The sequence below is a fragment of the Centruroides vittatus genome, unplaced genomic scaffold (assembly GCF_030686945.1).
Source record: "Centruroides vittatus isolate TY-2023 unplaced genomic scaffold, ASM3068694v2 contig_391, whole genome shotgun sequence".
NCBI classification, from domain to species: Eukaryota; Metazoa; Arthropoda; class Arachnida; order Scorpiones; family Buthidae; genus Centruroides; species Centruroides vittatus.
In genome coordinates this window covers 504,718-528,639 of record NW_027122207.1, presented here as the reverse complement: position 1 = coordinate 528,639, position 23,922 = coordinate 504,718, and the positions used below count along the sequence as shown (strand labels likewise).

The 23,922-nt window shown below is 31.6% G+C and overlaps 1 protein-coding gene across 4 annotated transcripts in view; it reads right to left on the bottom strand.

Annotated features, from left to right (window-relative positions):
• Set (NAP domain-containing protein SET) overlaps positions 1–21,066 on the bottom strand; it is a 65,120-nt gene extending 44,054 nt beyond the window's left edge. For all 4 annotated transcript variants that reach the window (XM_067271030.1, XM_067271032.1, XM_067271029.1 and 1 more), the window contains exons 1-2: positions 20,679–21,066; positions 8,857–9,046 (exon numbers count right to left, since the gene is read on the bottom strand). In XM_067271030.1, coding sequence (XP_067127131.1) covers positions 8,857–9,046; positions 20,679–20,948 — 460 coding nt within the window. In that variant the 5' untranslated portion in view covers positions 20,949–21,066. The remainder of the gene's footprint in view (positions 1–8,856; positions 9,047–20,678) is intronic.
• Between the last annotated feature and the right edge of the window lie 2,856 nt (positions 21,067–23,922).

Genomic DNA, 23,922 nt, shown 5'->3' with positions numbered 1-23,922 from the left:
GATCTCCAGAAATTAGAGCAAAGGAGAACATTAAATTAAGAAACTGCAAGCAAACAACATGAAACCATGGGTCCGTTCAACTAACAAAGTATTCAACAGGTCAGACGAAGACATCAGGGATGAGTCAACTGTCAGATTGGCTGAATGTGGAATTTAGACGAGCAACATTCCTAAACTGTTAAGACAATAGACAAGAAGTTGCGGGGAGACATGGCACATTCTGCCATGTCTCCCCGCAACTTCTTGTCTATTGTCTTCTTGTGAGGGAAGACTACGGTGACAGCACGAAAGGGACAGAAGACAAAAAGACGTTACAAAGGCAAGAACATTGTTGTTCTATCAAGACAGTTAAGAACGCTGGAAGATTATTGTCATTTCTAGTTCTATATTTCTTATCGATAATTCTACAACATATGTGTAGGAGTATGGTGGATGCACACATGCAGCAGGGCAATAATAATAACAACAATAAAGAAAGAGGAGGGGCTGCCTGCTTTTGCAAACTTAGCCCACTAGGAAGAGAAAGGGGTATAGAAAAGGTTGAAGAAAGGGTTCTGAAGGGATAGGTATAAAGTAAAAGGGGGAAAAGTAAAGGTGAAAAAGTTCTTAGGACCTCAGAGCACTGCATCAGAAATTATTAACAACCATAATTACCAAAGATGACAATACTGTTATACAATATTAACAATTACAAGAAATGGCCCGGTTACAAAAATGCAAAACCCAACACACATGGGTAGGTAGAAAGTAACCTTGAACACTGCAATGATTCAATAATATTATGAACAGGTTACAATTTTAATACACAGAGAGAATGAAGATAGCAGCTTACTATGATATAATATAATAATACAGAATACATGGTATGGGAGGACTCGATACATATTAATGGGAAATCAAATATAATATAGCATTTGAGTATTTTTTCGGCATGGAACGCATTATCATATTTTGCATAAACCCATTATGCAGGCCAGATCGGGCCCACAGGCTGTATGTTGGCCACCCCTGGGCTAAAGAGGCCCTCTTGGTGCCCATAGGGCAGAAAGAGTTTAAAATATATATATATATATTGTGGGGAGCAGCAGAATTATGCAAAAACGTCAATTATGCTTGGTTAGTCAAAGTATACAATGCCATCTTGTAGAGAGTAGCAGAGTTAGAGTCTGTACTGGAAAAATTCTGCTGCATGATCACTTGTCTGGAAGATTCAAGTACAGTAAGACCCTGATTAATGCGAGGGATGCATTCCTAGACAACAAAGCACTAAGCAAAACAGCGTTAAACAAGACCATTTTAATATAGAATAAATAGAGATAGGGGAACACGCAACCAAAAAATAAGCAACTTTACTATAATTTTAAGTTATTATATTATTATACAAAAATTTATATATGTTAAATAACAAACATATGCGCACAGAAATGTAAAGTTAATTTTTTGTGACGAAGGTTCTGGCTCTTCTGAAATTCTTGTTTTTTGTGATGAAGTTGTGTAGTTTCATCGGTCACTTTTTCTTCCTTCCTTAAGCAAATGTCAGTAGCAGAAGATTGCATCCAAAATGCCTCGTTTTGCTTTGGCATTCCTGTCAAAATCTGGATCATTCACTACAATTTGATCAACGATTTTGGTTATCATTACCAAACTTTTCCTAAGGAAATCTGTAGCAAGTTCTTTGAGTTCTTCATCTTCAGAATCTCTATTTTCTAGTCCTACACAAATTCATTGTTCTGCCAATTCTTGAAGTCGTCATTGGTAAGGCTCTTACCAGAAACCTGCAGTAACTCCCCAATAACCTGCTCATCTACATCTCCTATATCGATTAAGTTGACAATCTTGTCAACCTAATGATACACTGATAGGCTCTTCTCAATGATAATTCTTGGATACCTCCAGCCATAACTTCTTCCACACTGTTCATGCATTTATCAGTTAATTCTTGCCAAGCGAAGTCGATATTTCCTATGGCATCCATGATGTTATATTTTTTCCAAAATTGAACAAAACAAACGTAGATTTAAGGGAAATACACATTTTGCTGATTGGTTCGTGTTTGGGAATAATTGCATTATATACGAATCAATGAAATACTGCATTAATTTGAATCAGCATAAATTTTGAGCGTTTTTTAGGCATCAAGGAGACTGCGTTATATTGAATCAATGTTAAGCGAGGTCTTACTGTACTTTCAAGAGTTTTTGAATATGTTCTATGCACCGAGGACGTGTGGTACAAATACGGGAGACAACCATGGGTTGGACAGTTCCAAAGTTTGAATTCAGAGCGACAAGTTCAATCTGAGAAGTGAAATATAGTGCAACTAGTGCATTTTGTGACTATAGTTTCTTAGTGAAAATACAGTGTGTTTAATTGCGAGTGTTTAATTTAATTAAAGTGTCTTAAAGATAAATCCAGTGCATTTTGTTTACTCAAAACACCTGCTATTAATAGAATTAATTGGCATTATTTTGATCTGAAGTTATATCACTTTTGTGTGGATTTGTATATATATGGAAAAGAAACAAAAGATAGTGAGTGCAGAACATTTAAAGAGCAATGGGGATATCAATATTTTGTGATTGAATCAAGTAATAAGGCAATGTATATAATTTGCAATAAAACAATATCAGTCCTCAAAGAATACAATATAAATCTTCATTATAAGACTAAACATTCTCAAAACTACTCCAAATTTACAGGAAGCCTACGGTTAGAAAAATATGATCTTTGAAACACGGGTTGAAATCTCAGCAATTGTTTTTAAGAAAGTAAATGCTGAACAAGAAGCAGCAACTTGTGCTAGTTTGTGTGGCTCATTCAACAGCAAAATATGGGAAACCATTTACTAATGGTGAATTAAGGATTGCATGATTGCAGCAGAAAAAGAAATGTGTCCATAAAAAGCTAATTTATTTAAAAACATCCGTTTGTCAGCCAACACTGTAGGTCAAAGAGTAGATGGTATTGCAGAAAATATATTAACTCAATTGTCTGACAAAAATCGGCACTTAGAGTGGTTCTCTTTGGCCATGGATGAGTCAACAATGTTTCATATACTGCTCAGGTGTTAGTTTTTATTTGAGGCATAGATAAAAATTATGAAGTGTATGAAGAGCTTGACGTTCATAGCACTCATGGCATGACCACTGGAGAAGATATTTTAAAGGAGTTTAAAATGTTGTTCAGAAAAACAATCTTCAATGGAAAAACTTGAAGTGTATCACTACTGATGGTGGCAAAAAAGTGTGGAAAAAATAAAGGCATCGTTGTTCTTGTATCAAAGGCTATAAAAAATGATGATGGTTCAAAACCATTAATTGTACATTGCATCATTCATCAACAGTCTTTGTGCAAAAAATGCTTGGATACGTCAGAAGTTTTAAAGTCAGTCATGTCAGCTGTTAATTATATCAGATCACATGCGCTCAATCATTGTCAAATCCGCAAGTTTATTAAAGAATCAACACGTACCTGAACCTGTTACCGGTGTTGGTGAAAGGACAGAAAATATCGTAAACATTTTTGAACCTTAATAGCTCCTTGGCAATCAAAATACGTGAGCACAATGCTGACATTCTACATGGAAGGAGATCTACTGCTCTTGTGGTTTACGTGGCCAATCCTGACATCGAGCCAGCCTTCAACCAAGCAAGGCTCATCATCACCTCGCCCCACCCCGAGCACCTGAGGTGGTTGGAGGCTATCTCCATTTATAAATCTAGCCACGGCCCTCACTGACACGGATCTTTAATCGCCGTCTACCCGCGTCGATTGCGCATGTCCGATCCAACGATTTTACACAAGACTTGGGTTCGATTCTATTTAAATATCCATGTTCTATTTTCTGCGTTCTGTCGCTTATCTTTTTTCATATTGTCTGAAGAACTATTAAGGTTTGAAAATGTTTACGATATTTTCCATCTTTTCACCAACACCGGTAACAGGTTCAGGTATGTGTTCATTTCATCCCAGTGTTCTTTGTTTAGTGAAGAAATTGGAGAAAATGACTTATCATATTATACTGCAGTATGCTGGCTTAGCTGCAGAAAAATTCTAATGCAATTTTTTGAGCTCCAAGGAATAATCAAAATTTTCTTGAATGAAAGGGAATTGTCCTCTGGCTGAGTTACAAAACAATGAGTGGTTACGCAAGTTATCATTTTATATAGATTTAACTAAACCTATAAATGACCTTAATTTAAAATTACAAAGAGAAAACCAGTTTCTGCCTGATTTATACACTCATATTAAGTCCTTTCGACAAAAAATTGTTTTGTTTCAATATCAACTGAACAAAAAATGTTTCATGCATTTTAATACATGCCAAACATTCAGTCAGCAAACTGAGACTTCATTTCTGGTAGATTTTGCAATTGAAGCTTTGTGTGCTTTAAAAATAAATTTTGAGTCTTGTTTTTCAGATTTTGAAGCAATTGTAAACAATATCAAGATTTTTCAAAATCCTTTTAGCACTGATATAGAAACCCTTGCCCCAGAACTTCAAATGGAAATGATTAAAAATACTGCTACACTGCAAATCAAAGAAAAATATTTAAAGTCATCATTGCTGGAATTTTAGAAGTGTCTTCCACTCACACAGTTTGATCAGTTGCAAAAATTTGTTTGTGGCTTTTTCCCCCACTTTCAGCACAACTTATGTGTAAAAAAAACATTCTCCAAAATAAAATATACAAAAAATATTTACAGATCCAAATTAACTGATGAGCATTTGAAGTCACTGTTGATAATTTCCACTAGTAAACTTCATCCACAACTGCAAACAATTATCAGTGGAAAGTTACAGCTATAATTATGATTAATAAGATTTATGTAATGTTTAATTTCATTATGTGAATTACCTATGTATGTCACTTATTGTGTTCTTAATTGGTCGTTAAATAAAAACATCTGATTATTATTTTGTATGATTTACTTACATTGTAAAATTTACAATGTAATCAAAATAAACTATGGCAGGCCGGATACCGAGCTTGTCTGGCATGCTACCGTGGGCTGGATTGGTGGTGCTAGTGTTAGCCCATGGGCCGTAGTTTGGAGACCCCTGCCCTAGGTGACCTTGGTCCCACCAATATTTTTTTGATAAAACTCACAGGGTAGAAAGAAAATCAATATAGACAATTTCTGGCAAAGTTTGAAAATGCAATTAGTAATGGTTTGACTGCTAGGAGGTAAGACATTTTTTACATGTTTACTCAATTCGCCAGGTGGAGCAAAAACAAGTTTTTGCACCACCTGGTGAATTGAGTGGTGAATGTTCAAACTCGAGATTAATTATTTGTGTATTTTCTGTCATAACTCATTGAATAAAGCCAGTTCCTAGCTTGAAATTGAGAAAATATGTAAAAAAAATGTCATACCCCCTAGCAACCAAACCAAACCATAAGTAGTTGCATTTTCAAACTTTGCCAGAAATTGTCTATTCTGACCTTTCTACCCTGCAAGTTTCATCAAAAAATACTGTTGGGACCAAGATCATCTTGGCCAGTGATTCTCAACCTTCTTAGCTCCGCAACTCCCCCACACAAAAGAATAACAGTAAATTTTTTAAAATTATAATATAATCACATTGACTAACTTTATACATTAAGAAAATACCGACAGTATAAAAAATGTAATACAACTATTCCTATTATTTTATGTCACTGAGTATAAAGCAATGGGTATAAACATGCATGTATGACGTGTACATACATGAGCAATTTACAAGTTCTAACTTGATGTGTACGTGCTCTTTGTAATTTGATCTCCTTCTATAATACTTGCTGTGAGAGCATGTTTGAACATGCGTATGGATGTGTTTGAACAAGTCGTGTTGTCACTAGTGTAAAAGAGGTGCTGGCAATTGCACCACTTCAGTTAAGTTTTGAATGCGAAGCATGCTCTAGTGCTTTTATTTTAGTGTGTGGTCAACCGTAAAACTGAATTTTTTTAAAATTTCTAATGCAAAATAGATATATTTGTGAAAAAACAAAGTGAGCCATCTACATTCAGTGAATCGGTTGGTAAAAAGACAAGGTTGTACAAGTTATTTAAATTATGGTTTCTCCTCATTGGATGGAAAGCCACAGTGCGTTGTTTGCTCTCAAGTTCTCTCCGATGAAAGCATGAAGCCATCAAAATTAGTTCAACACTCGGAAATTAATCATCCGGCTCATAAAAACAAACCCTTGGAATTTTTCGAAAGAAAATTACATACAAATAGAAGTTTGTTGATTTCTCAAGGTAAGTTAAGCCATACTGATAAAAGTGTACTTGAAGCATCTTATTTCGTAGCATTAAGAGTAGCTAAGATGTCCAAATCCCATACGATCACCAAAAACCTCATGAGATTTTCCGGCATATTTTTTGCGACAAGAGCAGTGCGTCCATTCTGCCCTTGGTATAGGACGATCTCTTAATATTTTCATTAATCCACCTCATAAAAACCAAAAACCTCATATGGTCAGTATTTTAATAGGTGTGGAAGAAGCAAAAAAATTGGAAAACATTCTGCTTTCTAACGACACAATATCAAGGCAAATCGATGAGACGTGACTGCCGATGTTCGTGATCAGATAATTCAGCAAGTGAATTTTTTAGTATTCAATTTGATGAATCAACAGATGTAGCAAACATGTCTCAGTTCTTATGTTTTGTGAGGTATGAATGTGATAGGGACACATCAATCAAAGAAAATGTTTTCCAAAACAGTACTGGGTCATGCAACAGTACGTCTTTTTGATGTTTTTTATGAAGCTACGAGAAACTATACTAACACAGATTGGACAAAATGTATTGCGGTATGTAGTGATGGTGCAAAGGCAATAACAGGAAAGAACAGTGGATTAATGAAAATATTAAGAGATCGTCTTATACCAAGGGCAGAATGGATGCACTGCTCATCACAAAAAATATGCCAGAAAATCTCAATCAAATTCTTTGTGAAGCTGTAAAGTTGGTGAATTTTATTAAAAGCCAACCATTTCAGAACAGGCTGTTTGCTAAACTATGTGATGAAATGGGCAAAAATAAAAAATCTCTTCTTTTCCATACAGAATTTAGATGGTTATCGTGAGGGAAAGTGTTAACCCAGGTATTGGAATTGCGAGATGAATTATTATTTTTTCAGAATAAACAAATGCCATTCTCATTGCTTTTACAGAATAATGAGTTTGTATGTTGTTGGCTTACTTAGCTGATGTATTTTTGCACTTAAACAACTTGAATGTGAATTTACCAAGACATGATAAAAACATTTTATTAATGACAGACAAAGTTCATGCGTTCATTAAGAAGCTTGATATCTGGATTATTTGCCTTCAGAGCAAAAATTTGGATATGTTCCCACTCACTTCGGATTATATTGAGAAAAATTTGAATGAACGAGACACTATTATTCACCACAGTTTGGATTTCATGAAGATGCATTTGCGTGAGCTAAAAACTCAGTTGACGGAGTATTTCCCGGAAGATAAAAATGATTTCTTGAAGAGATGGGCACTGAATCCATTTAGTGAAAATGTTATTGCCGCTGCTAAGTTACCAGTTGAGACACACGACCAGCTCATTGAAATGTCTGCCGACAAAACGCTACCACTGCAATTTACATCTGAAGATTTAAAAAATGTTTTGGCTGCTCGTCGACATGAATATGGAAATTTAGTCACAGAAGCATTGAAAATATTAATCCCTTTCGCCACGTCTTATCTCTGAGAAAAGGGTTTTTGATCTATGGTTGCACTAAAAACTAAATACAGGAATCATCTTTTATCATTCAAAAACAATTTGCTTTTGTGTGTTTCTAACGTAGATCCACGTATGGAAAAAATGTTTTAATGAAAAACAAATGCAACCATCACATTAATTTCTTTTATTGTAAGTAAAATGTTTATAAGTTTATAATAAATGATTTTTTCTTATAAAATGATTTCATTATTGTTTTGCAACCCCCCCTTTAATATCACGACGACCCTCCAGGTTGAGAAACACTGATCTACGCAATCAAAAAATCAGATTTCTCCCATAGAGCCAATGTTAAGAAAATTGATCTTTTTCAATTTTTATTTTACTCTAGCACTAGTAGGGAGTCATTATGGGCTATTGATTGAGCCAATTTTGAATCCAGTCCCAATCACAATGTCTTTTAACCTTTATTATAATTCATAAAATACAGAATTATAAATATCAATATTTCATTGCTATATACCGGTACTTATGACTAACTTATCTACATTCATTATCTAATTAAATGCCATATTCAAGAACACAATTGAAAAAGAAAATTATGAGTTGCATACAGCTTACACACAAAATGCTGAAAGAAATTTCTAGTGTACAGAATTGCATACTTGTAAACACAGAATAGTTCAAATTTTCAAACAAGCTTGCTGTGAAAAATAAGATGCTATCATTATTAGAGAAAAAAGCTTTCTATATAGGGAGAAGTGTACAATCTATATTGGTAAATCATATTATAGTAACTAAAAAAAAACATTTATTAGAATAGCAAACCAGATAATTTCGTATGAACTCTTACATCAAAATTGCATTGTAAGAGTACCATGTTATACAAGAGTTACCTGCAAAATGTTTTACTGATGTCAAAGTTCAGTAATTAATTTTTCATTACAAAATATTCCCACATGCAAAAGTTGAATTTAATTAGATAAAATTTAACTTAAAAATTATTGAAGAATTTATATTAGCTACATTGCTTCTTAATTCATATTTTGAAAAAACTGAACATAATGTATTAAAAGCTAACAAATTAAAAAAATATTTTCAAGAAAGATTGAATTTAAACTTTTCATAATATAATTTCATTCATTTACTAATATTAAAGAAATATTTACTAACCTGAAGATCCCAAGTGGAATTCTTTCACAAGTATATCATTTTCAAAATAAGGATTCTCATCAAAATAAAATTTAATCCTGTAACCTGACTTAATATCTTCAAATTCTTCAACTTCCAACTTAGTGAGAAAATGCAAACATTCTTCTTCTTCTTCATCCAATACAGCAGATATTTGTGGATGATTTACAAACTTGATAACAGTTAAGGTAACTTTATATTATTAATAATTATAGCTATCTATGAAAAGTTTTTATCTAATCAGGTATTCATTTAAACTTAAATTTATATAAAACAAATTTTATCATTTATTTATTAGTTATTTCACTTATTTCAAAAATTTAAAATACTTTTCAATATTTTCAAACAAACTGTTTTCATAAGAATAAGAATCAGATTTTTATTATTATATTTGAATCTTATACTCAATCACTCATTAATTAAATAATATCAAATTAGTAAATATCAGAAAAGTTTACAAAACAGCTTCATATTAATAATAAATTGAAGTTCACCAATAAAATCCAATCTTCAATTTTTTTGAAGACTGAAGCTCCAATTAAAATACAAGAGAAACTAGACTTTCAGAATTTTCTCAGAGCTTACAAAGGGATGCACATTCAAGCAACAAACTTTATGTAAGCATATAAGATACTAGCATCTAATATGGTGCAATTTCAAACATGTCATATGAAATATTACCCTTGGAAACCAAAACTTTGGCATTATCAAAAGTGGTTAAGACAATATAATTCAGATAAAATAGAAATCCAGATAATTTCAGTATGGAAATATGGAAATTAAAGTCAAGGTTACATAAGATGGAGTACTTAAGAAGTTTAAATTTCTAAGAAACTTTCTTGGGTACTTGAAGGCTAAAATTGAAGAATTAAGGCAGAGTGACAAAGTAACTAATAGATTATGTTTTTTTTATTTTCTGGTCTTGCCACTTCATTTCATGTACCAGTTGCTTTTTATTTTACTCAGCAGATAAATGAAACATAATTGAAAGTCCTCACAAGTAAAGCAATATACAAAGTGGAAAAACAGGCTTCTAGATATTGAGAATTGTAACTGACAATTGTTCAGTTAATGTCAACATGATAAAGAAATTGTGATACAGAAGAATGTCAGAAGTCCTGCATCCTCAAGAGAGAAATAGGCCAGTATTTTTGAGCTTTGACTCTAGCCATATCCTGAAGAATATAAAGTTCAGGTTTTGCATGAACAGATGTTAATTTCACATTTGCATTTAAAGAAATTGTACAACATGCAGAAGAGCTGTATTATGAAACATGTTTGTAGTTTGATAAGGTAGGTCTTGTTTTCTACCAATAAAAATAATGAATTTGCAGAAAGCAAAATACAGTGGAACCTCGCTTAACAAGCATAATTCATTCCAGAATCTTACTCATAATACAAAACATTCATTAAGCAAAAGTTTTTTCCCATAGAAATTAATGTAAAATACAATAATGCATTCCATGCCAAAAAAATACTCAAATATTTTATGTATAACGTTTATTAAAAGAAAATTACACAAGGACAACACCAGCCAATGGGCCTGGGGTGGGGGCAAAATGATGTAAATTGATAGAGGATATGAATTGTATGTAGGTAAAATAAAAATGATTCATAAAGTTTTAATCATTTACTATGTACCAGAAAAGAAATATCTTAATTAAAACATTTTTTTTAACTTACAAGAAGCCTAAGATTATTTTAATTATGCAAACATTCTTCTTCCAGGGGGGAGAGCTTCCCCCCTGGCAATGCCCTTGTTACACAATATACATTGTTAAGAAGCATGAATCATCTTCCATCTTCATCTCTTCTAGTGCAGAATGAACCAATTTGGAATGTGAATTTGATTTGAAAAAAAAAAAAAAAAAACACACACACACACACAGGTAATAGAGAGGTTGAGGTGCATGTATTCAGCCCAAATATGAACGGCGGATGAACAAGCACGGCCATCTGGCAATTCTATACAGTCGATAATGGCGTTTGCTATGTCTAGAATGGTGAGTAGACAATCAGCTTAAACTTCATTTTTTTTTTGTGTGTTTGGGGTTAAAATTATGACCTATTTTATTAAAATAATGATTATTTAAGCATTTACGAATAATATCGTAAAGAAACAGACAACTTTAATCCAGAAACTATTTAATCATTCAATTTTTTAGCAAGTGTTGTGAAGTGCCTATAGAATTTACATATATTTGTCTTCATAATAGCTTATCTTAAGGTAGGTTTGTTGTTTTATGGCATCTTCTACCATCAACAGCATAATATGTTTGTAAATTTTCTAAAAATTAATCTTCAGAGCTGCTTTCAAATTTACATAAGCCACTACTTCCCTTGACAAAAGTATGAGGTAGTCCTATCATATGGTAGGAGACATGATGTTAATTAAAAATAATTATTTAGTGTTATTAAACATCCTATAAATACTTTTAAACAGTTTAATTTGTTTATTTACCTTCACTGGTAACCCTCAATGTTAAATGTATCAGCCATTTTTTCAACAAATTTCCCATGAGTCAATGCGTGATGTTCACTAAATCACGTGATGTTGTGAATGAGCACCGCAAGGTCTTTTACTTGGACTTAGACCATCAAATGTGTACTTCTGCTTGCCGTACAAGTTTAATGCTTGTACTTGTGCCTCAACCTCTCTAATATGTCTGATGAAGATGCCAAACAATATGCCAAATTTTTGGGCTATGTAAAGGATATAATTAAATATTAGAAATTAATAAATTTGACTAGAGGTAGGCAGTTATGCTGCCATCTCATACTAAATTTAATAATTATAAATAATTAATTTTTAATTTAGACATTTTAAAATTTAATTTGGAATTGTCATTAAATTTAGTATGAGATGATGTGTTTGTTATATAACAGACTATGATTGTCAATGTTTATACGTAATATGTGTGAACACAAGTTTGGAAAAATGTGTGATCACAAGAGACACTAAGATGCTAGCAGAACAAGTGCTAGACAGACTGATGGAGCATGCGCACAATCTAGGATTTACCCTCTCCTTGTCACTCGTTATGAGAGTCAATTTCTTATAATTTGTTTTTGCTCATCATGCAAGGTGCTCGTTAAGCAAGGTTCCACTGTTTCTTCCAGATTATCACAGTTGCTTTGAAAATGTTATCTACTATTGCCCCTGAGCCAGTCTTTAAAAAACATAGAATTCTTAGCAAACATAAGAAAACAGCACAACATGCATGATGTTTTCAACACTAAGAAAGTATATATACCCAGAACCCCCAAATAAGCATTTTAAGAAGTTGATGAAAATAGGCTTAATTGGCTAATCAATGATTTCCTGCCACTCATTGAGGAAATCTAGAGAAACAAAAATCAAAGCAAATGGAATAAGCAAGAAGACATTACACTTGTCATAACCCAATCAACTATAAAATGCATTAAACATCTTTCATTGGTTTTCATTATTTGTTAAGCTGAAATCTTAGCAGTGATAATATAGTTTATCAGTCACCTATACAGAAGAGATGGTTTCAAGCTTGATGAATCCATCAGATACAACAAATGTTAAAAGACAAATATTTAGATCATTAAACATGGTTAGGATACAACAAATAGAAAATGACTTGCAAGCCATTACTTGATAATCAAGCAAGAGCAATAACAATGACATTGTAAAGAATTTTGTCACAAAACCGTTAAGCAGGAAAGTTTTGAAGTTATAAGTGAAGTCTGTATTTTTCTATAAAAAAAACAGTCTATCTTTAAACATTTAATTTTTTTCATTCATTTACTGTGTGTATTTTAGCTATTAATTAATTTCCTTCATGCTAGAAAAATTTCTACTATTCTATCTTGTAGACTTGACCTATTTTAACAGCACAGAACAGAGCATTCTAGCAGATTGCAGTTACACTGAACCCATATTTTGAACTGTTATTTCCCCAGCCTTGAAAATCTTGTAGGCAACAATCAAAGATAATAGTTGCTGTAAGAGACTGTCAACTTTGGTTTCTGAAGAAACTATAGTTCAGGCTAGGTGTATTTTTAAGGTCAGCAGAAAACATTCTAACAGATAAGTTAAATTCAAGCAAGCTTTCATTGCAATGTGTCCCAAAGTTGTGCAAAAACTTCAATTTTTAAATAAATTTTACCCAATCTAACGCTTTTCTAAACAGGATGGTTACAGGTGATAAAACTTAATTCACTAGCTTGATCCTGAGAGCAAGCAACAATCAAAGCAATGGTTACAAGTTTGTGAAATTTTGTATGGAGGATTTCCCAAATTCCCAAACCGTATTGTAGAAGATCTGTGTTGTACAAGGGATACCTATTTATATGAAAATATCTGTAAAAAAATTTATGATAATCAGAAGACAGATTCTAGTGACTGATTATATATAGGGTAGGAATACGTCTTGGCAACCACTTCCAGTAGTTGATTATTTAAACTGAAATTCATGTGTAATTAGTCATCAGAGCAAGTTTAGACAAGCCATCTCCACAGGAAGCATCATAAGACGATCCCATTCTTAATGACATGCAAGAACAACAGGTTGCCTTACGGTGATGGAAAACTTATAGCACAACACCCCATCCGGTCAACCATGTAGTAAGGCTCTCATGAAAGCTTGGTTGTCAATTACCATAAATTATAGTCGACTACTGTGTGAACATCCCTGCGATTATTATTATTATTTTTTTAATAATGTAAACCAGTGATTCCTGCCCAGGGGTATGTGCTTGATATGCAAAAAATATAGTAACGGCAGATGAAGGTCTACTGCAAGAATATTCAATTTCTGCATTGAGACCTTTGGCAACATCATGGCACTCAATGCTTAGTTTTAAATAAAAATATAATTATATTTATGTGTGTCCTTCAATACTTTTTGATTTTTAAAAAAAATCTTTTTTTTTTACATGCAATTGTACAGTGCTGTATAATTGACTAAGTGGCACTGTTTGAGAAACAGGCAAAATAAAAAAAAGAAATGGAAAAAAAAAAGAAAAATGGGAAATGGACTGCCAAGGGGTACGCAAGTCAAAAAAGGTTGGAAACTCCTGATGTAAACAAAGGTCTAATAAAAAGTGTTTTTTCCCCAACAAGTATAGAATAAACTTCATTTTCATATGAATTTTGCTTTTTGTGTTATTACACACTTAATAAAAAAATATCAAAATCCAAAACAGCTTTAAACAGTTAACTACTGATGCCATTATCCTATATAATGTACAGGGGTTGGACAAAAATATGGAAACACCAAAAAGAAACCTATTACTAAGCACTAATACAGTGTAGGAAAACCATTGGCATTCAAAACAGCCTGCAGTCTTCTTGGAATGGATAAATACAGGTCCTGTATGGTTTTCAAAGGAATCTTGTACCATTCATCCTGCAAAATAGTGACAAGTTCAGGTAACGATGATGGAGGTGGATAGTGATCACACACCTGTCTCTCCAAAGTAGACCACAAAGGCTCAATAATATTGATGTCTGGTGACTGTGGTGGCCAGAGGAGATGCGACAAATCATCCTCGTGCTCACAAAACCACTCTTGGACGATGTGAGCTGTGTGAACAGGTGCCCTCTCATCTTGGAACACAGCATCACCATTGGGGAACAAACATTGTACCATGGGATGGACACAATCGCCCAAAATGATTACATAATCTTTGGCAGTAATGTGACCTTGCAGAGTAATCATGGGGCCCATGGAATACTACGATATGGCTCTCCAAATCATAACCGAACCCCTGCCATGTTTCACTCTTGGCAGCAAGCAGTCTGTATCGTAAGCTTGGGACAGCGTTCGCCAGACGTAAACTCGGCCACAGGTTGGAAACAATGTAAAACAAGACTCATCTGACCAAATGACTCTTTTCCATTGCTCCATAGTCCAGGTTTTATGGCTTCGGCACCACATTTTCCTCTTCTGGGCATTTGCATTACTGATTAATGGTTTTGGAATTGCAGCTCGCCCTGAAATTCCCTGCTTATGGAGCTCCCTTCGAACTGTTTTGGTGCTGACAGGATTTGTGAGCTCCATATTCAGTTCGGCAGTGACTTTTGCAGCTGTAGTCTTCTTATTTTTTGTCACAATCCTCTTCAATGACCGTCTGTCACGATCACTCAACACACACTTTCGTCCACGTTGTGACTTAGCGGATGATGTTTTTCCACTTGTTCTGTATGCAGTATAAATCTTTGATACGGTGCCTCTTGACACACCAAACATTTCGGCCACCTTGGTTATGGAAGCACCCACCATACGAGCACCAACAATTTGCCCACGTTCGAATTCACTTAGCTCTGACATTGTGCACTCCCACCTACACAGAACACAGTTCTAACAATGACTGACATGTGCAATGTATTGAGGAGATTACACAGGTGTCATTAATAGTCAAACACAGGAGCACCACCTAGAGGCTTGGCTAGAATCAACATTTATGTTCGACTATGCATTTCATGAGGGGTTTCCATATTTTTGTCCAACCCCTGTATATGTGCCTGTTTGTAGAAGGAGGTTGTATCTATTGTATATACAAACAGTAAATTTTATCATATTGTACAATATTGTTTTTGGTCCACCTGACCATTTTATTCTACCCAGCAAATTAAAAATTTATGGAGAGAACACTCAGTTTCATTTCATATCTAATGCATTGTACTGTAGCTACAATGCAATATCAGTACATAAGGAATGCTACCAATTAATTTCATCATTTCACAACTCCCACAAGCACATTTCTACCAAATACAAGCAGAGCTATTTTGCAAAATTTTTTTCTATCCTAAACTTCAATTTTTAAAATTTTATTTTATTTATTAACACAAGTGTACTAAACAGATTCTAGCTAACCTAAGCAATACATTTCTAGTGTATCTGCAGTATTCATTCAGAGTGGCATTTTATAGACCATGAGTAGTAATTGATATATTGGGTTGTTTGGAAAGTACGTGGCAATTTTTGATAGCCAACAGTTGAAACACGATTGATGTGAAAATTATTAAATTGTATAAACTAATGAATATTATGAAAAATGACCTTGAGATGTGTCAGTTACAAAAAAAAAATCTCCACCATTAAGTTTATTAAAATATCATTTGTCAAATTTAATTTGTCTCATGAAAATGGATGCGAACAATGTGCATTTTCAACACTTGTTTCTTCTATCGTAAAGGCAAAAATGCTGTACAAACAGCAAAAGAAAGATGTGATGTTTATGGTGGGAGTGCTGTAGCAGAATCAACTGTTCAAAAGCAGTTTGCTAAATTTAAAGCAGGTAATTTCTGCCTCAAAGATGCTCCCATTCAGGAAGATCTCCCGTTATTGAAGACGACCAGATCAAACATTACTGGACGAAAACCCTCATTACACAACTCGAGAGATTGCAGACATATGGTACTGTTTGATGACTTCACTATTTCAATGTCTAAAGAAGCTCAGATAAGTGAATTTTGTTTCGACATTTGGATACCTCACGACGTAATGAAAAAGAACTTACTGGATCACATCTCCATTTGTGATTCTCTTGAAAAACAAAATGAAAATGATCCTTTTCTGAAGCGTTTAGTGACAGGAGATTATAACAACATCAGCTGAAAACAAACTATCATGGGGTAAGAAAAATGAACCACCATTAAAAACTCCAAAGGCCAGTCTTCATCCAAAGAAGGTCATGCTCACTATCTGGTAGGATTGGAAAGGAATCCTATACTATGAGCTGCTTCCAAACAGAATCAAACAATTAATTCTGATAAGTATTGTTTCCAACTGGATAAACTAAACATGGCAATTAAAGAAAAACATCCAGAACTGGCCAATAGAAAAGACATCGTGTTTCATCAAGATAATGCCAGCTGCACACGTCTTTACAAACATTACCAAAAATTATTGGAACTAAGCTGGGATGTTTTACTCCACCCCCATACCCAACCTTGTCCCATCGGACTACTATTTGTTCCGTTCTCTGCAGAATTCCCTTTGCAATAAAAACTTTGATACTTTGGAAGCTTGCAAAAATCATGTGAAACAGTTCTTTTGCAAAAAAACTGGAAAGTTCTATGAAGAGGGTATCACGAAGCTCCCCCATTGATGGCAAAACATCATTAAAAACAAGGTGCACACGTAATAGAATAAAAGTATATTTTTATTTTAAAACAGTTTCTTTTATTTCTTTCTTTTCTTTTCTTTCGAAGACACAATGTAGTGACGTAAACTTAAACACTGGGCGAATTTTTCATCCTTTTTATTCGGTTGGAACGCTTTTTTATTACATAACGCGTTTCGGGCCGATGCCCCTCTTCAGCCAACTTCTAAATCCTGGTAAGAGCTTGTATACCGTTAAAAGCTGGTCCGTACCTCATTCGGTAGTTTAGACGGATGTAATAGTCCAAGGGTACGAATCTTGATAAAAATTCCATAAAAAAGGAAGGTTTAGTATCAGTCTGTAGAAGTATACGGGGTTATTCTTTCACAAATCATATTCGTGAAACCATACCTGAGATTCGTCTTCCGGTGTGTTGTCTAACACTGAGCTCGTACTCCTCCACCTCAACTGCGGAGCACGATCTATTTTTAATTTGCATATGTCTGGTCGAGCATTAGCAGGGGAATGTTCCTTTTTTTTTTAATAGGTTTCTTTTCCGATAAAATTATTCGGGGGGTTTAGCGGTGATTTTTTTAGAACATAGCACGTGGCCATTGCTATTTTTTCCCGCTTTTAGTATTTTTAATATTTGTCGCTATGCAAATGACGTAACAGATCGTAAAACAGTTTTTTATTTTATAGTATATTTTATAGTAATTTAATCCAGTTTTCATTGATTTTTATGCTTAGATTAGTATTTATGCAGGTCTTATTTTTATTTTTAATGATTTCTACACTTTCTTTGAATTTTCTGTTGTATGTCTTCTTTTCTCTATGTAAAATGCTTGTTTTAGTATCATCGATTTTACAGTTATTTAACACACAATGGTCATGGAATACTGAGTTTAGTCTGTTGTACTTTAAATCGGCTATATGTTCTTTCACTCTTATTTTGAGTTTTCGTTTTGTTTCTCCTATATAGAAGTTGGTATTTTTGCAAGTGCATGGTATCTTGTAAACTATGTTTTTCATATCTTCTTTTTTTATCGTCTGTTTCTTTTTTCTTTGTTTCGCTTTAAGTCTAGATAACAGGTTTACGTATTTTGGGGCAAGTTTTATATTATTTTTCCTCATATCTATGTCGATTTCTTCATAAAGGTTCCTAATGTATGGGAAGCTGGTATATTTTGGTTTCGATTCGGTTTTTTTATCTTTTATTTTTGTTTGGTTATTAGTAATTTTATTTTCCCATTTATTAGTTTCTTTTATTAGATAGTTTCTTTTATTTCTCTTAAAAATTGCTATGAACTTTCCAAACAAACCAATATTTGGGTTAAGTATTCTTAATAGGATAGATATAAATTGAAAGTTTGTTTTATTTATCTAAGTTCTTAGTTATTTTCAACTTATTGTAATTTTTATAATAATAAATTAATTTCTATATCACCAAAAGATACAAACAAATGCAACTAAAAACTGGTTCACATTATATACATTTGTCCAACACATTACCAGATGGTGGAGATTTGGCCATTCACATTACCATTACAAGCTGGTTGGTAGCAGTGAATAGAATAGTCAATGAAGGAAGGAAATAATAAACATATTATATAAAACTGAATTAATTAAGTCAAATGCATGTAAATATATTAAAAAATATCCAGCACAAATTATACCGTTTGAAGGAAGAAAAAATAATTTAATCAGAAAGGTACATTGGCTTACACTTTATTCTCCAAATTTTCCTAATTTTTTTTCAAATTTTATCACAACACTTTTATAGTTTTTGATTTTGAAAGCATTTAGTTTCCTTAATGATTGCCATCAATATCACTGCTTACCATGCTTCGATGCAATAAAGTTTCTGATTCATCACTCAATTGACTGCACGTGTCTAGCATATATGTCTCATTGGCTTCTATAATAGTGATGCTCTTCAAGCATTGCTACTCTATTGGCTATTGGATTGCATTACTCTTTTATCATAACAAAAACAAATTGGCCGCATAATCCATCATGCAAATTTGCTGACTGATAACACTATCTGCAAAAGCAAAATGCTGTATACTACTGGATAAATACTGTGAACCACTCTTATTGATAAGATGCAACTAATGCATTTCAGCAATTTTAAAAACCTATTTTTTGTTCGTACAACATATTCCAATCCCACATTTTGAAACTTGTAATATTCTTATATGTCTATCATAAATACTGAAAACAGTCTTACAGTGTAGAATACAATACATACAATTTAAAATTATAATAAAATATAATTTATCTATGTAATTTTTAGATCTTTCAATAAAGATATTCATGCATAAAAAAAATGTACCAACAGTTACCATCATACATTCACTGATTTTAAAAGGGGAATAAACTTGTCGCGCCATCTATTGGTGTAAAATTATATTAAAACTGAACTAACAAATTGAATACCTACAAATAAAAAATTTTAGTTTATGCATTTTACAAATACATATGCAGATATCTAGCACTCACACATCATTCACAAACTGATGACTTCTTTTTAAAAAGGCCCAAACTTATGCAAATTAATTATATTGTAAATATGAAAAGTTGTGTGAGAATATTCATTTTTTCATTATTAGTAGGATGACAGATACCATTAAGTTTTAGTATTTATTACGTATTTTGTCAAAATCTAGAATGATTTTATCAAATTTTACGACATTATACGATTTGCCTTTAGTTAATGATCAAAAATATATAAACATCATGCACTCGCAATCTTGATATGTTTTTGTACCGACAAGATACCAATGCACTACTGTACTATTAATAATTTTAAACCAAGAAAAAAAAATGTTACACAAGTTTTAAATGTAATAAAAAAATCGACAAACAATAAAGTAAAACTAAAATATGCAAATTAAATTAAAATACCCTAATTTTTAATATTTATTATAATTTATATTGTTTGAGAGAGATGACATTTTACTAAAATTCATCATTTGATATGAAATATTTGCAAGTGGTTTTATCAATTCTGGTGTTCAACAGTTAAAATTGAATTCTATTCACCTTATTATAATAAAATAACGCTTTAGGAAACAGTTAACCATTGACTATAAACTATACAAACTTATAATAAAAAAAATTAATCAAGTAATTGCAAAGTCTACAAAAATTTGTTTAGTAACTAATATCTATCCTATCAGTAGCCATAAATAAATAAAAAATCCTACATTTTCTGGTATACTAATTCTTTAACTTATTAAAAATTAAATAAATTCACTTTATTATTATTGTAATTAAATAAATTAACCGGTTAATGTTAATTTATGCAAAATGTAATATATTTGTATTACTTAATTTCCGTTAAATTTAAAAAATTAGTTACTAGTTTTAATTAAAATCTACAGTTAAATTGCTGAGGTCGAAAGACATGACCGAAATGTACAACTGTTTATATACACACGTGACGAAAATGATCTTAAGCCTAACTCACTTACAAATTCATTAATTTGTATATAAGATATGAAAAATCGAATTAAACTTATAATTAGCATCATTATACTCACATTGGAAAGAAAAATAGCATGTTAAATTTCACAACTGTAATGATTTCTTTTGATCATTGGGTTAACACTAAGCCTAATGAAGAACAAAGCATAAGAAGAACTGTTCATTGCTAACCCTAAACGTTAGGCTTAGGTAAAAGGACTATCTAAGCCTAACTTGGACTTGACGGAAAAGGATACAGCAGTTACCCAAAAGTTCGGAATCTTTTTAATCAGATCATTTCTTTTTTCAAAAAATGGTTTCCTTAACTTGTTGTATTTCTGTTCTACTTTAAGTATTTCTTCGCTAGCTTTCTCGTTCAAGGCGTCTATTTCGTTTTGGCATGCGTCGATCTCTTCTAGCGCTTTCTGTGTTTCGGCATCATAATCTCTGCTTTCATCGCCTTCCCCACCAGAAACAGATCCTTCGATCTTTCTTACCTTCTTCGGAGTTGCTCCACTGGTCGACATTACGAATATTTGAAAAAATTAACACAAAACCCAATATTAAGGTGATCCACAGTACGGTCTTTGAATCGCGATCCGATAGACACTTAATGAAGAACTTCAGTACGCCTGCGCAATTACAGTACAACCTCGTCGTTCAACAAGAGACTTTAGCGCCACAATGAGTCCTCCTCTCTTATTGGTTAAAATATTTCGAAACAACCAATAACGTATAAACTCTACTGATCATGTCCATTCACGTCATTTGTTGAAACGAATGAGAATAATTCGTCTCTTAGAGACTATACAACATGCGTATACAACGTAAAAACTTATAAATGAAGTTTATTATTACTATTAATAAAATTTCATTTTAAAAAACAATTCATTTTCCAATCAAATTATTATTATTTAATTTTAATTGTAATTTAATACAATATTCTTAATAATATCGAAGAAAAACTGTGTTAATTTTATATTTATAATTAAAAATTTCATTTTCCATACAATCTATCGACATTTTGCATAAATTATTAAAAATACCAATCAATTATATTATGATAAGAAATATAATTTCTTTTATCCAAAACAAAATATTCGTTTGCGTAAATAATCGTTTTTAAATTAAATTTCGCAATTTTTACTTATATTACAATGATATAATGATAAATTATATAAATATATTTTGCGATTTGTTTTTATACATATGAAATGAAAATTTTTCTATGTAAAAACTTTTTATTACATTTCAATAAAAAAATGCCATATATGCTATAATATCAGTTTACAATTTTTAATTGTTATTTATAAAATATTAAAGTTTATTTACTGCTAACTCATTACAGAAATCAATTATAATTGGATTATTATCTTTTTCCAGTAATAAATTTCATGGTCAAAATGAAAGAAATAAAAATATATATATATTCTATTTCTTATTATAATTAAAACTAAATAATTTAGTTTTCCATTGATTGATTTAAATTGATTTTTCGCTTATATGATATTTTACCAGATTAAATTATAATAGTAACTTAAACAGTATATTTTATATACATATCGTAAATATAATTCATGGTTTTAATCTATCATATATCCGTTTTATTGAGTAAATGAATATAGGAAAATTTAATTATATACCATACTCAAAGTAACATTAAATGAATTTATTTACCTGGAAAAGAGTCATAATTTTTTTCATATTTATTAGTTCTTAACGTATTTCTAGATGAAAATATGTAAAAATAAAATAGATATGTAAATTATTATTATTTAAAAAATGTAGTTCCAAATTTAAAGAGCGATCATATTTTTCAATTAAATAAAAACATTAATAAGATACACAATATGATTAAGATTGAATTGATAATTTCTTATTTTATTTTTTGTTATTGCTAAATTATGGAAATTGAACTTTAATATACTATATTCGCATATAAATGCGACATTACTGTAATATTTTCTATATATCAAGACAAGGTTATTAAATGAAAATCAATTATTAATGTATCTTCAAACTTTATATTCTGAAATGTTTTAAGTGGAAGAATTTGAAGTGAATTAAAGAAAAAGTATAATGTTTAAAAATTTATTAAAACAATTATTTTAATAATAAGCGAAAATAAACGATTAATATCACGGTATCTGTAGAAACATTCAAAATAACTCGACGATATTGAATTTATAAATTATATACATTTAAATATGTTAAACTATATTGTATTTATGCACTTAATAATATGTTTATAGTTAATTACTTGTTTACAAATGTGTTGGCAGTGTTATATTGTTTCCGTTTCACTTATTGAAATACTACTGGTTCCCATATTTCTCCTCCCGTTGATCCATTATATCTCTTCGCTCAGTAGGACCATTCAGTGAATCCAAAGAAATCTTGATATTTAAAAATAAAGAAATTACCAAACTATTGACAAAATATGATTTTAAAAAAACTATTTTATTTTTATATGAAATGTATCCTATAATAAAATTCTTTACTATATTCTAAACCAGATTTTAAGGTAAAAAGTTTAAAGTTTAATAAGCCATACTAACTGCTATTCGTGACTGAAGTAATCGCCCTTGAGATTCACCGATAACTGTGATATTGTTTTGAAAATTAAAGATATGTATTGTATACTGTATATATAAATGAGTAAATAAGTCGCTAATTACAATTTATATTTGAATAAAAATATATTAAATAGTAATAAAAATATATTTATCGAAATATATGTTAATTAATATAAATCTGTCTCAGCGTTCAGTTTTATATCGAGATAATCCATAAAGTAATAATTCATAATGAAAAACCTGTTTTGTAAAACATGAAATATGGAAAATTTTTCACATAAAGGAAATAAAGGACAAAATATCTTAAAAATAATTAATAATAAAAATAATATTTGTGTTGTTACAGCACGTATTAAAGTTGACCATGCTACACATTTTATAAGAAAAGTCTATGAATATTATTAATTGAGATTATGATCTTTAGAATTCGTCGTAAAGAAGAAAAACGACTTATATATAGAATAAGCCTAATTCTTCGACTAAGACACAGGATGCACGTGGAAATTTTCTAAAAGGGAAAATGTTGACCCATAGAAATAATTCTTATTAGAATTTTGAAAAGTTTAGCTTTAACGTATTATCAAAACGTTTAAGTAAATTAGAATAACAATGTATATATTTTAGAAAATTTAGTACGTATAGAGTTCAAAGGGAGGATTAATACAGAATATAGCCAAGGGTCTGGATTACACCGTCGATAGCGAATGTATCTTCAGAAGGTCATATTTTTAAAATAAATAATAGAAAAATTTGTTCATTTATTGTGGAAAATTTAGTAAGCTCTGCTATCAACCGCCCACAATCGATATCTGTTCGATATTGATATATGGGAAAAATTTCTCACATTTGAAAAATAAAACTCGGAAAAAAAAAATATAATAAATTCTCTTTTGTAATATAAATGTTTAGTATAAAATATAAATTT